Raw genomic sequence first — 13913 nt, 5'->3', positions numbered from 1 at the left:
ATGCTTTAAAATATTTTAAGTCATAGACATTTTCACTAAAACCTTTAGATCGGAAAAGTTTAGCAATTAAAGTTATTATGTAAGTTAAAATATCAAACCTTATTCAATATATGTATTTGATAATCTGATACAAAAACTCAGCCTTTAAATAAAGATTCATGTCTACATTTTTGTATTGTTCATTCAAACGTCAATAATTACAATCTGTAACACATGTTATTCCATCATAGAATATATTCCAAAAGAAGGGTAATCTAGGAATGGGAAGCAGCTTTTTGTTTTTGCTCTAAACTTTATCATGGAAAAACATTTCCTTCATGACTATATTACCTCAGTCAAATAAAAACATATAAATGAAAAAGTAAGCCGAAATAGAAAAAAAAGAAAAAGAAAAAGTAAGCCTATGCATTATATGAATATACTGAATTCAGAAAACATCAAACTGTTTTGAACCATACCACTAAGTAGTACATTAGTTTCTAGATGTCCCTTTCTACATGATGTACCACAAATAACTTAAAGCATGTCATGAGTAGCTAACTTCAGTCTTCCAAAACAGAGTGTCATGTACTTAGGACGGGCTTAAAACTCATTATGTAGCTGAGAATGACATCAAACTTCTGATCCTCCTGCCTCAACCTCCCCAGTGCTAGGATTACAAGCATTTGCCAGCACCCATAAATAACACGGTGCTGGTGATGGGTCCCAGGGCTTTGCACATGCTAGGTAAACACCCCACCAACTGACATCACAACTGGACAACACATCTAGTCGCAGCACTTTGAATATTCCAGAGAGCAGATGCTTCTCTTCCCTTGACAACTTACAAATGGCTCTTAACTATTTAACTCAAACCTTCCCATAAACAAGATGGAATAAGGACAGATCAGATATGAACTCCATCACATCTGAAAGGTTATCTCAAGCCTTTTCTCTACCCTTAAAACGTGGCCTTCTGTCCTTGGGCTCACTCCCTTTTCACTAAATCAAATTTCAAGCAGAGAAGCCTGGTATTACTAAATAAATTACTTAATCTAACAGCTTAACAGCAAGCAAAAACAAATTTCCTAATTTAATGTTCTTGGAAGAAGCAATATGAAGGTCAATCGTGTTAAAATACTTTATATTATTGGTTCAAAATCCATCAAATCTGTTCTTAAATAGTAAATTTCTTCTAAGCATCAAAGAATAAGGAGGGGCTGGAGTTACTTTCAGTAACAAGTCTTTAAATTATGTACCTTTAATTTACTGAGCTCAAGTGAGCCACTGTACTCAACCTCCAGTGTAGCTGGGACTACAGGCATGTACCAAGGCACACTATTATTACATAGCTTTAATAACAGATAATATTAATTGTGAAGTCCATTGTGAAGTGATAAGTATACAAGGTTCATTATACTCTTCTACTTGGATATCTTTTACATATTCTGAAATATAAACAGTTTAAGTATATTTATAATACGTATACAATATACTATATTCTCAAGTGCAGTTTAATATAAAATAATCAGATTCCAATTGGAGATGTGAATTTTGATTACTTTGTAATCTTTTTTGTTTTTGTATTTCTTTTATAATAATAAAAACAATATGCTGATGCAATGCCTTAAGTTGTTCCTTTTCTATATATAACTTTTAGAAATAGTTAAAGTTTATACAACAAAAAATGAAGGTACCAAAGTCTTATTGTAAATATTTGTGAAAAAATTTTAAATATGGTAACACACACACACAAAAAATAACCCCACAAAACTTAGGGACTCTCTTCCTCATCTTCTCCTACTAGTTAAAATTCAGTCTACATCTACAGACATATCTACCTATACACATCTCATTTAATTGATTATTCCACTATTCTAATTTATCCACCTACCTTTGTTTAATTATAATTTTCCTACTAATTTCATCCATTTTTCATTACCTCTTACCATTTTTATCCTGTCATATGCCCAAGCATCATTCATCATTTTTGTAGCCTTCTATAATTTAAACAATAAAACTATATTCACATAATTGGAGAAATGCAATTTTGTATCTAACATACTCCTTTATTGACTTTTCAAAATACATCTTAAAATCTAATAGAAATCTAGGCCAGTTCATAATTCCTAAATTAACCAAAATAATAATGGCACCAAATACTCAACTTACAAAAATCCTTTATTAAACAACTGATAAAAACTTATATACTGAAATATCCAACTATGTCTTACATTCTGAGACAATGCTTTACAATCAAACACCAGTGGCAGTATCAGGTTTGCTGTATATGGCTAACTAGGATCGCATACAGCCCTCAAATGAACGACACCTCTTTTCTTCTCTGTCTGTATTGCTTCCAATTACACAATCCCATTCCCACTTACTCTCATTTCTACTCCATTTCTTCAGATCAAAGTGGTGTTCTGAGTACGGGGTGCTACCTATGGGCAATCATTCCAAAGGTTTTTAAATCATTAGGTCATATGGTAAACTACAACTTCCAAAGTTTTCATATACTGTATCCAAGGGAAATTCTAGACAGCAATGGAAATTGACCTAAGCACAACTTTACAAAAAGGTTCATATTGTGTATGAAAGAAATCTTACTTTACTACTATCTAGGGTTACAGGAAAAAAAGGGGAGCTGGGTATCAGGATCAAAACACTAGCCTCCTCTCACAAGTAACTCTGGTCGTCATCTAGAGGCCCTGGTCACTTGCATTTCTTTAAACTCCAAATAAATTAAGACTGCTCATACAATCTTAAAACTAATCAAAATATTCTCTTTCCAGATTCAAAGAGAAAAGAATCACACCCACTTAGAGGGTGGATGGCTCCAGCCTTTGCTTGGAGACAAGGCCACATGTACCGTAGTTATTCACTCAGTATTATTTAAAGGTTTCAAACTCTCAGCAAACTTCTGCAGCGCAGAATGGTGAAATGTTAACCCCGCACATACTGTTGAACCCTACTGTAACTGAAATGAACTGTACTTTTCACCTCCATCAACTCTGCACACGTAGCCCTTAGCCAATGGAGCCTCTAAGACTCACCACACAATGGGAAACACTAATAAAAACTGGTACAAACCCCACACAGACGCCACCTGGAAAACTTAACATCTGCCCTAAATCCTCTGGCGTGACTCCAAAATGATGACGGTACATGGGGCAGTGAGGAGCAAACAACCGATGACATTCTACAGCCCTCAACAAAATGTGTATTAAAACAATTTTCTAAATTTGCACAATATACACACTCATAAAATAAAGCCAAATTCCATTTCTACTTGCATCTTAAAAATGTAATTTTTTTAAAACAAGACGTTTAAATGTCCTTTAGAGATATGCAATATAATCACAAAATCAAAATTTATTCCATGTTTCATATATTAAATGTATATAAAATATATTCTCCACACCACATTAAAATACATACTGTAAGTACATTTAAAGTTTTAAAGGAGATTGCTATTATAATAGCTTGTTTTTATTAATAACCCTATGGATGATACTTTATCAAAACTTATTGTCAAGGTATGCATCAGACATAACCAAAAGCTAATAAGTAGAAGTCTGATGTTATAGACTCTTTGAAATGTCAGCACAAAAAGCTGGGTGGTGGTGGTGTATGCCTTTAATCCCAGCACTCAGGAAGCAGAATCAGGCAGATCTCTGTGAGTTTGAGGCCAGTCTACTCTACAAGAGCTAGTTCCAGGACAGGCTCTAAAGCAACAAAGAGAAACCCTGTCTGGAAAAGCCAAAAATTCACTACAAATAGAAGCAGAAGAAAATGTTACATTGTGTTATTCAAAGATATACCCACAAATGCATCTATACAAAGTATAAAGAGCTAGATTAAGAAACATTTGCAAACAGATATGATAGCACACCATACCTTTAATCCCAGAACTTGGGAGGCTGAGGCAGGTTGTTCAAAAGTTCAATGCCAGCCTTCACTTAAAATGAATGAATGAGTAAATAAATAAATACAAAGACAAAACAAAAAAAAACACATGAACATTCCTAAAGTACAATGCTAGCACTTGAAAAAGATTTTCTAGTCTAATAATGTACTAATGAATAGAAATTTTCAGACATTTTATCTTGAAGATAAAATAATTTAATGAAATAAACATTTTAGTAAAGTAATAAAATATTTATCCTTAAGAAGTATATGTACTCTGTACAACACAGTAACAGAAAAAGTACAAGATTCAGGAGAAATCATACTGCTTTGACCACTTCTGACTCCCATCTCTCCAAACTCTGTGCCCCTACAACAACCACCCCAACGAGGACTTCACAACGTAGTAAAAAATGAGAAACAAGTCACTGGTATTTAAAAGAAATGAGGTATGGTCTCTAAATGTGCATGTTTCTTGTTCCCCTTCAGCACCCACTCCCATTCCTCCACAGTTACAGTATGAAAGGAAAGAGAATTTTCAAGACAGGCTCCCATGGCAGCCCTATCCTCCCAACTTCCAATCCTCCTCTCTCAACTTCCCGGGGCTTTGGATTGCAGGCATGTGCCACTGTACACAGCTTGAAGAAACCCAACAAGCAAAGAGTCTCTAAACTGATTTGGCACAGTAAAATAAACTGTACACACACAGAGGGCAGAAAATCAGATCCATTTTAGGAATAATAGTTATGTGACATATACACAAATGTTATTAAGCATACAAATCCAAATCAGAGCCAGAAACTTGAATCTACTTATATTAATCAATTAAAATATCATTCAAAACAACTTTTAAATAATTAGAATTACAATCCCTATCTTTCACACACTTCCCTATATAAGCTGGTGAGAGTTGTGATACAGCAAAATATATGCTCTTTCCTAAGTACAAAAATGTTTCCTGCCTTAGCGCCTGCCTCTCCCCACACCCTCCCACCCTGTCCTCTGTCTATCCACACACTGGGGAAATTATGTCCTGTTTTAAATATCTCACTGGTGAGCAACAAGAGCCCCAACTGTCAGACACATGTCTGGCACACATACTTAGAGAAGCTAGTTCCAGCAGGAGCTCAAGCTGTGAGGCTCAGCTCACTCCCATGTGGGTGAGGAAATCAGAGCACTTGGCCACCAGTCTCTAAAGAAACCATCAAAATGGTACAACTTTGAGACCTTGCCATAGGCATTGCATTATCACTGGGCTCTGGGTTTCCTTTGTTGCTCTCCTCCAAAAAAATAAATAAATAAATAATAATAATAATAATAAAAGCTAGCCTACAAGTAAGTAAGTAAAATGCTTTTCAAGACCTTAAAGAAATAACACACCAATTCCTGGTTCCATGTCACTGGCATACTCTGTCTTCCCAGGCTAATGCTACCATGGATTTATAGGTTGCAAAGGGTTTTGGAGATCATACAGATGGAGAAACTGAGATGTACATATTTTATGTAACTAGCCTGCAGTTTCAATAAGCAACAAACTGGGCACCTTTGTCCTCTTCTTCAAGCTACTCTGGCCACACTCTGAGTCCTTTGCTTCCCAGACTAGTAACCTTCTCTCCTTTCTTCTCTATCATTGCTGAATGCATCTGTCTTTCTTCGCTTTTACTCAGGCTGTTGCCTCACTGTTTTAATGTTCCTGGTTAAGTGTCTGTTATCCCTCACTTATGTTTTGCCTAAGCAGGAAATATAAGAACCCTTGGGAATCCCTGACCAGGCACTATAAAGCAAAGGCAAGCAGTACTGACTGGCCATACCTGCTTCTATAAAAGAAAGAACACTAGAGTTAAGAGTCACTATAGGCATTGGCAACTGTGTAAACATATTAATTTTGGATTAGCCTGGACATTTAACCCTTAAGTACTTTGCCAAAGGACAACACATACCCAGAGTAAGAAAACTTCCCCTGCCCCCAAGACATTTGCTATCTGTATAGTAGCCCTGATTGTCCTGAACTAGATTTGTAGACCAGGTTGGTCTTGAACTCACATAGATCTGCCTGCCTCTGCCTCCCAAGGGCTTGGGATTAAAGGCCTGTGCTACCAGGCCAAAGGCAAGAAGCCTTTTAAAGAAAAACAATACCCAGATTGCATCACTAGTAAAATAATGTTACATTTCTGTTCAAGAAGGCAGACATTTTCAAAAAGAAACAGATGTTTGGAAGGAATACAGTATATCCATTTAAGTTACATTTACTTCCTCCAAGGCTCCTTTGAAAATCTATCACATCTGCACTGGGCACAGTGGCATGGCACAGGTCATCGCTACACCCAGGAAACTGAGGCAAGAGGATCATGAGTTTAAGGGTGGCCTGGACTACAGAGAGAATAAATAAATCATATTTCCAGTTTAATATTAGTACTATTTAAATAACTCTAAAATAAGAAAAATACTTTACTACTAGTCAAACTGCCCAGAGAACAGAAATACAGCTATTCAATATAACTACTGAACAGCCCCATTATATGTGGCAGCCAGCTTGGAAATGTTATCTGAAACTTCTTAACATGTAAAGAGACCAAAGATAGCATTTTATTGTGTAATAGTTCACATTTTAAGTTATCCTGTTATCCTGGGTTATGTTTCAAAGTTACTTCACTACCTAAATAGACTTAGTAAATTATGCATCAGTGCTAAATGAAGGTATCAGAGATAACTTCATGTATTCTCTCTAGTAATGGAGTTAAGCGGCACATTATAAGATTGTAGATTAACTGCTAATGAATTCATGTTTTAAAACTGTCTAAACTATTTATTGCCAGTACATAATAAGATTGAATATAGTATAAAGTTGATGAAGAAACCCCAGATATTTTCAAATATGCTAATATGTAATATGAAGAGAAAATATAAATGGGACAATGAAATAAGCAATGAAAGAGTTAAGACATAACGAAATATTACATCATTGGTTCTACATAAAAATCTCTAGGCCAGAAAAAGTATATGAACACAGTAAAAAGGGGCCCATTATAGCCCTGGAGCAAAACTAAGACATAGATCTGAAATTTAAAAAAAAAAAATGAAAAACTGATTATGAAATGGTAATCCAAGCCTTTGACTGATGACTTCAGATCTTTGTTTTAATTTTTCAAATTAAGAAAAGAGGATAATTGTTTAATAACAATAGATTAGTGGGGAAAATTTTCAAAACTCAAGTCCTATGCCAAAGGAATAGTTAGATAAAATTGATTCTTAGTCAAAGGATTAGTTAGATCAAGATGATTCTTAGGGAGTAATAAGACTGGAAGAAATATCTTCTCAATATTTTCTAACTGAAATATCCAATAGACATTAAGTATGTTTTCTCAGACTGACCAATATCTTTGACACTGCACATATGTCAGGAGATAGTCTACGTGAAAGCAACTAACTTGTCCACAGTGACACAGCTAATGAGATTAACTGAACTCTGACTCTAAAGCCTGTGCACTTAGCCTAGTACACAGCGTCATGTCCCAGCCATCTATTATTCTAATACACGTTATTTCCTCAACTTTCATTACATATATTTTGATATGAAATATAAGAATTCAAATACAAAGGGTTTAATATAACCACAAATATTAAAACCTCAGTTGTGTAAAATGACAAACTACATAGATTGTGTCTTAGAAAAATGACTAAACTATTGTAGTTTAAAGAAAAATTACTAAACTACTGTAGTAAGACCCATGTGGGAGGATAATCTACTCTCTTTTGAAGTTCTGAGATCAAGGTGCTCCTCCACACAAATTGTTACAGCTTTTAGTTTCTTTTCAAAAATATCAAGATTAAATATCATAGCTGAGTTGGGGATAGTAGTGTATCATTACCCAGACTGAAGTTTGTTACAATGTAACTATACTTTTTCAAGCTTTCTTGAACAAAATATTACTGTTTTAAAGATTGCCACTGAGTATATACTGTGTAAAAATATATTCAGTAAGGGAAGAAGCCACCCAAAAGATGGAAAATGACACTTAAGAAAAAAAAAATCTCATGGTGGGAGGGATAGGTTCAGCATTGAGAGCACTAGTTGCTCTTGCTAAGAACACAGGTTCAATTTCCAGCAACCACATGTGGGTTCTTAACCATTGGTGACTCTAGTTCCAGGGCAGAAGACTGAAATATCCTCATAATATGACCAATGTAACAACTATAAGATTAAGTATTAACATTAGAAGCCAAGACTGTGCTCTCAGAGATCATTTCCATTCCTCATTCCCAGACCTGATGTGTTACACTGTTACACATACTCTCTCTGTACAGACAAGTGCAGGTTTCCCCATAAACTGCCAAGAAAAGCAGTATATTAAATGTTAAACTTCATACAAGTAAGCCAGATGCTTAAATACATAAGTGGCTAAGATTTTCTTTACATAACTGTTTTAATCAATTCACATTTTAGTGAAAATAATCTTATACTGCAAACAGCACAGCACCCTCTGGTGTATCCATTATAAGATATATAAAATTCCCACAATAAAAGGATAAAATTATAAGTCAAAAATAAACTTAAGAGATCAATAGGGTGATACTTTCTGAATTTATTCCAGCACATATACTTAACATGTTTAAACAAAAACAAATTTCATTTTTAAAATAACACTATAAAATGTATGGCAATTCCAGTCAGAAAATTTGATGTTAAATTAAGATAATGTTATCAATAAAATTCTTGAAGGAATGGCAAAATTTTAAAAGTTATGTAAGTTAAGTCTCATTTTACTCAAACCCACCTGTTTTTGCTGAAGATAAATTTGACTTGAATATATAAACTGTTGCTATATATTTTTTCTGGTTTCAAAGTCAGCTTATCATTAGTTATAAAGATGGAAAGATAGATGCAAATGAATCTACAGTTTCTACAGTTTGAAAAGTCGGTGAGCTGGGTTACAAATCAAAGACCAGGAGTGTTCAAAGAATCCTCTCCCTATGAAATAATTAACTAAAAGGGGCTATAACAAACTCAACATGATGCCACCTGCTTTGGACAGCCCTTTGTGACCCACTGCAAGTTCCAAAACAATGTAGAAAAAAGTGAGGCTGACACCTGTTTAAAGCAACCATCTGTCTCTAACAAGTTAAATTTAGTCAAATCCACTTAATCTTGCTTTTCCAAAATAAGGGAACGCTATGCACCTGTGAAGAGAAAAAGAATTTAAAATCTATTTTGTGATTAACAACTGGGAATATATACTTAAAGAGTTAAAGAGGTAAGGCACAAAATTCAGTAAGGGAAACTATGTTTAATGTAACTGCAAGTGAATAAAGGCTATTTAGCCAAATGTTCAGCACAAAATCAAGCTGGCAAATTTGACAATTTAAAACCTGACTGACTTCTATTTCTTGTAACAGAGTCTCCCTATGAGGATCAGGGTAACAGTGCTACTGGAGTATTCAGGAAAAATTAACTCTTCCCACATATCTGATTCTATGAGCCATCCTTTTAAGCATGAGTGACCTGAAAATCTTTGCTTTTCAGATTTTAAAAAAGGGCCACGACTAACCTATTTAGAGTTTTAAAAGACTGTTTGAGAAAAGTTAAAGAATATCTCACTATCTCACTTATAAACTATAAGCCTTGTGAGAACCTTCACAGAATACAAGAGTATTTGAATATTGGATTAAAAATATAGTATTTTAGAAATTAGGTCTAAATACCTCATGCCAAGAAAGTAGTGTGAAATGATAAAAGGTTTCTAGGAATGCATTCATTTATTATACATATATATAAATTTACTATGCCTATTCCCTATACAGTTTAATAGAAGTGCATATGGACAAGGTGTAATTTTAAAAAGCCTGATATAGGCATCATGGCACACCCTCAATCACAAATATTCAGTTACTCAAAACGTTACTCTTTAATATGTTTAATTTTAAAGCGCACAGATTTGTTAGTCTAAAAAACTGAAAACAAAGAATGCCAATGCCTAGTACAGTCCCTCCTAGGAAAGATATTATGGAAAAAATGAACTAAATGGTATTTAACTTAGAATTTAATTTTAACGATCAATTATTACAATTCCAAATTATTCCATAACACTAATTTTATCTTATCAGAAGCCAAAGCATCTGTAATATCAACTCTTAGAACACAAAGATTTGTTTCAAAACCAATGTTACATTCATTTTTAAATCAACTTGTGAACAGAAAACATATATGTGTATATATATATATATATATATATATATATATATATATATATATATATTTGGGGAAACTTGAAAGATGCTTCATGAGTGAAATGTCTCTGAAACACTGCAAGTAAAAATATTAAGCAAAGACATTTTACCATAAACAATCTATTCAGCCGAAATGTATATAAAAAATGGCTAAGATCTAAACTGTCCCAAGACAGCAAAACTCTTTTTAAGATCAGAGCCAGAAGATTCACCATCCAAAAGTGTTCAGGTATTTGACACTCATATGAACAGGAAAAATAAAAAGGAAAAAAAAAAGAAAAAAGAAAAGGAAAGGAAAGGAAAAAAATACAAGTTAGAATTTGAAATGTGCATTGAAGACAGGTTGGGGAAAGGATGTAACTATTGAAAGATCCAAACAGACTTCTTTCAGAATCTAGTATCTCCTTCATTCAAAATAACAATCATACAGAAAGGAATTAAAAAGGTTTTTTTCCCCAATCCCGCAACTCTTATTTTACAAAATATTAGACTTAATGGCATTATAATTACCCAACCTCTTCATTGACAATCTCAAGAATAATTAATACTGTCACATTATTCACAGGCTGTTCTGTCAGTTAAATCAATAAATGTTTGTTGTTAAAAGATTATTTAAATAAGCACTTTAAAATCTGAATTGGAATTTCATATGTATAACTATAATAGTACATTTTATTTGTTTTAGCTCACAGTCATTATCATTTTTTGTTGTTGATAATCTATTAGTTATTAGGCTGAAAATGAGCAAAATTAAAGGATCTGTAAACCCGGTTAGCTCCAATCAAGAAGACACTACTTGAGAATTGGTATTCAAATCTACAGGGGGCAAATATTTTCTCCAAAGAAATACTTTAAAAGGAAGTTTTTTTTCTCCTGAGCAGGTTTAAATCATTGTCCAAAGAAAACCAGAAAGTCAACAAAAAGACTATGTTAAACACACACAAGCCTAGATCTTAACAGTCACAAAGAAAGTGAAATATACACACGTTTCAAGTTGAGAAGCTTCATACATTCTTTATGAACAACTTGACTTCAATTTCAACTCTCCAAGGGAAAGGAACAGAGATGAAGATGGGAGAGAAAAAAAAAAAAACTCTCAAAGTATCATAACTGTCACAAACAGCGTTGTGAACTGAGTTCTCACAAAGCTTCCTTGTGTCCTTTTCCTGTTCATCACAGACAAAGTCTCAAAACCACAATGAAAATTGCTAACACTCTCCTGTGGGGAGGGAGGTGCATCAAAGTGAAACAGAACCTCAGGACTACCCCTCCCATCTCCACATGAAGGATAAAGCGCTGTCAGGAACCACTAACCCAAGTAGCACAGATGCCCTGCATCCGGTTTAAATCACAAGCGCGCGCGCACACGCACACATACACACATACATACATACACACACACACACACACACACACGCCGAAAAGGAGGGGGGAAGCGGGGAGAGAGAGACGGAGAGATAGAGAGAGGGAAAGGAGAGGGAAGAGAGACAGAGAGACTTAAAAAAAAATCTCTCAGAGCAGCAGAGGCCCCTGGTTTCAATGTGAGTGCAAAGGGGGGAGGGGGGAGGGAAGACTGCTGAATGGATATTAAGACTGTTTGCTGCACAAAGAAAAACACAGTTTTAAAAGAAAAAAAGAATCCCGTGAGACCAGTGATGGTCAAAGAAGTGCAGCCCGTCTAGCGGCAGGCAAAGAGGGGCCAAGACGAAGGGAGCGGGCTGTGGGAAAAGTTCACCGAGCTACGAGGATAAAAATAACAAAACCCCCAACAAGGCCCCGCAAGTGAACAACAACAACAGCACAGCACCTTTCGGGGTCCCCCCTGCTCACTGCTGTCTGTTTCGATTTGGACAAGCAGCGGCAGCAACCAGGCAGCTTTGGCAAAGCAGCGAAATTAAAGAAAGAGAGAGGGAGAAAGCAAGCCCCTTCTCGCCACCTGCCCCTCCTCCGGAGTGCCCGCAGACCCGGGGGAGACGCTCCGACACCCGCGACGGACAGCGGCGGCTTCCCAGCCTAGCCCGCTCTCTCGCTCGCTCGCCCCGCAGCCCCGGCTCCCGCTCCATCCCAGAGCGCCGAGGCCGGGCGGGCAGGCGCACGGCGCCCACACCCCCGAGCCCGCCGCGCGCGGGTCCATTGTAAACAAGCCCCGGGGACCGAGCCCCTCCAGCGGCCGCAGCCGGTGTCAGGAGGGAGACCCCCGCACAGCCACGCTCGCTCGCACACACGAACACACGCACGGACACACACGCTCCCACACACATGTAGAGACCGAAGAATATTCACCTTGGCTGTGGATTATTGTGGTGTTGTTGGTGGGTGATGGAGATGGTGGTGGTGGGGAGGAGGAGGAAGAGGAGGAGGAGGAGGAGGAGGAGAGGAGTAGTTGTTGTTGATGGGTAACAGTCGCCAGGACTACGGTGACTATGGCGCTTGATTCACAAGGCAACGGTTGCTATAACTCACAAAAGAGAGAGAGAGGGAGAGAGAGAGAGAGGGAGCGAGGGAGAGGGAGACACTCGCGCGGGGAGGGGCGGGGGAGGGAGGAGGGGAGAGGGCGGGCCCGAGAGCGCCGGAAGAAGCGGCTTCGGCGCCGTGACTGACAGCTCGGAGCCCGGGCGGGGGGCCGCGGTCGGGATTCCGACGTCGCTTCCCCGAGGTGCGCTTAGACTTGGCGGGCCCGCCCGGGGTCAGTGCGCGGCGGGCTGCAGGAACGCCACTGTGGACGTCAGGCGGCCGGGGCCGCTGAGGCTCTCGAGGCCAGGGCTACTGTCCGGGAAACGAGCCCCGCCTGCCTCCGCAGCCAGCCCTGTGCCCAGGAGCCCCGCAGCCCCGAGAGGGAAACCGCGAAGCCGGGGAGGGGGAGTGACGACGGCCCCAACACTGCGGGAGACGCGCGCTACTGCGGGGGCAGACCCCGCTTTCCTGAGCGGGCCCCGCCCCTGGCGACGTCATTTCCGGGGCGTGCCCGAAGAAGGGCCCGGATGTGCTGTGCTCCGCCCCTCCTCTTCCCCCCACCCGCGATTTTTTTTTTTTTTCTTCCCCTTCTCGCCATGCTCGCCGGTGTTCCCCGGTCGTTTGTGCCTCGCGGGCGATCCTTTTTCCCAGGCTCTCTGCGGCCTGCGCGGGCCCCAGAGTCTCGGCCGTGCTCTCCCCTCCGCCGCCCGCGCGCTCGCCTCCGTGCGCCTCCCGAGGCCGCAGCTCCGGGAGCGCGGGCAGCGGGGCGTGAGCGGTGCCTCGGCCGCCATCTTAGGGAGCGAGAGCCTGGGCGCGCGAACCGTGGCCCGTCTGGCCCGGCGCGGCGGAGCCCTCCCTGCGGAACCGAGAGGCCACGTTATCACCCTGCGGAACCCGAAGGAAGCGCTCACGAGAAGGGGATTTGTGCTTCCCGGGGATGGGGGTCCATACAGGGGTGGGCTCGACCTTCCAGGGAAACGCTTAGATAGTCCGTAAGGTGCTCGACCCCCCTTCAGAGTTGACGGCAGGGATTTGAACTAGACCCAGGACCCTGTTCCTGATATTCTATTCCCCTACAACCTAGGCTAGCCAAGGGTCTTGAACTGTTTCTGGCCGGTTTTGAGACAGGCATGGCTTCCGTCCATGAAGAACATGATTAGCGCAAAACCTGGTACCTCAAACTCCGGTTGATAAGGCACAGCTTCTAATACCTCCTGGTTCAAGCATATTCGTCCATTTCTCGCACTGGAGTTCAGCAGGCACGTGCCCCCGGGCTCGCCAATACCCCAAAGCTCCAACATTTGCAGCTAAGCAGCTTATCCAAGACAATAACATATTGGAAGTAG

General features: G+C 39.1%; 1 protein-coding gene across 9 annotated transcripts in view; it reads right to left on the bottom strand.

Annotated features, from left to right (window-relative positions):
• The window catches only part of Rfx3 (regulatory factor X3), a 243934-nt gene extending 231293 nt beyond the window's left edge, over positions 1 to 12641 (bottom strand). For 3 of the 9 annotated variants that reach the window (XM_087908011.1, XM_087908013.1, XM_087908014.1), the window contains exon 1: positions 12397 to 12641. Coding sequence is in view for 4 of the 9 variants with exons in the window: in XM_087908012.1 (XP_087764138.1) it covers positions 11100 to 11125 (26 nt within the window). In the remaining 5 variants the exon portion in view is untranslated. Of the gene's footprint in view, positions 1 to 11099; positions 11365 to 12396 lie in introns of those variants that run through there. The other 6 variants (XM_087908016.1, XM_087908015.1, XM_087908012.1 and 3 more) reach the window with 6 other exon arrangements.
• Positions 12642 to 13913: the final 1272 nt, after the last annotated feature.

Source organism: Myodes glareolus, chromosome 7, assembly GCF_982192425.1.
Source record: "Myodes glareolus chromosome 7, mMyoGla1.1, whole genome shotgun sequence".
Lineage (NCBI taxonomy): Eukaryota > Metazoa > Chordata > Mammalia > Rodentia > Cricetidae > Myodes > Myodes glareolus.
This window is presented reverse-complemented; position numbering and strand designations above follow the sequence as displayed.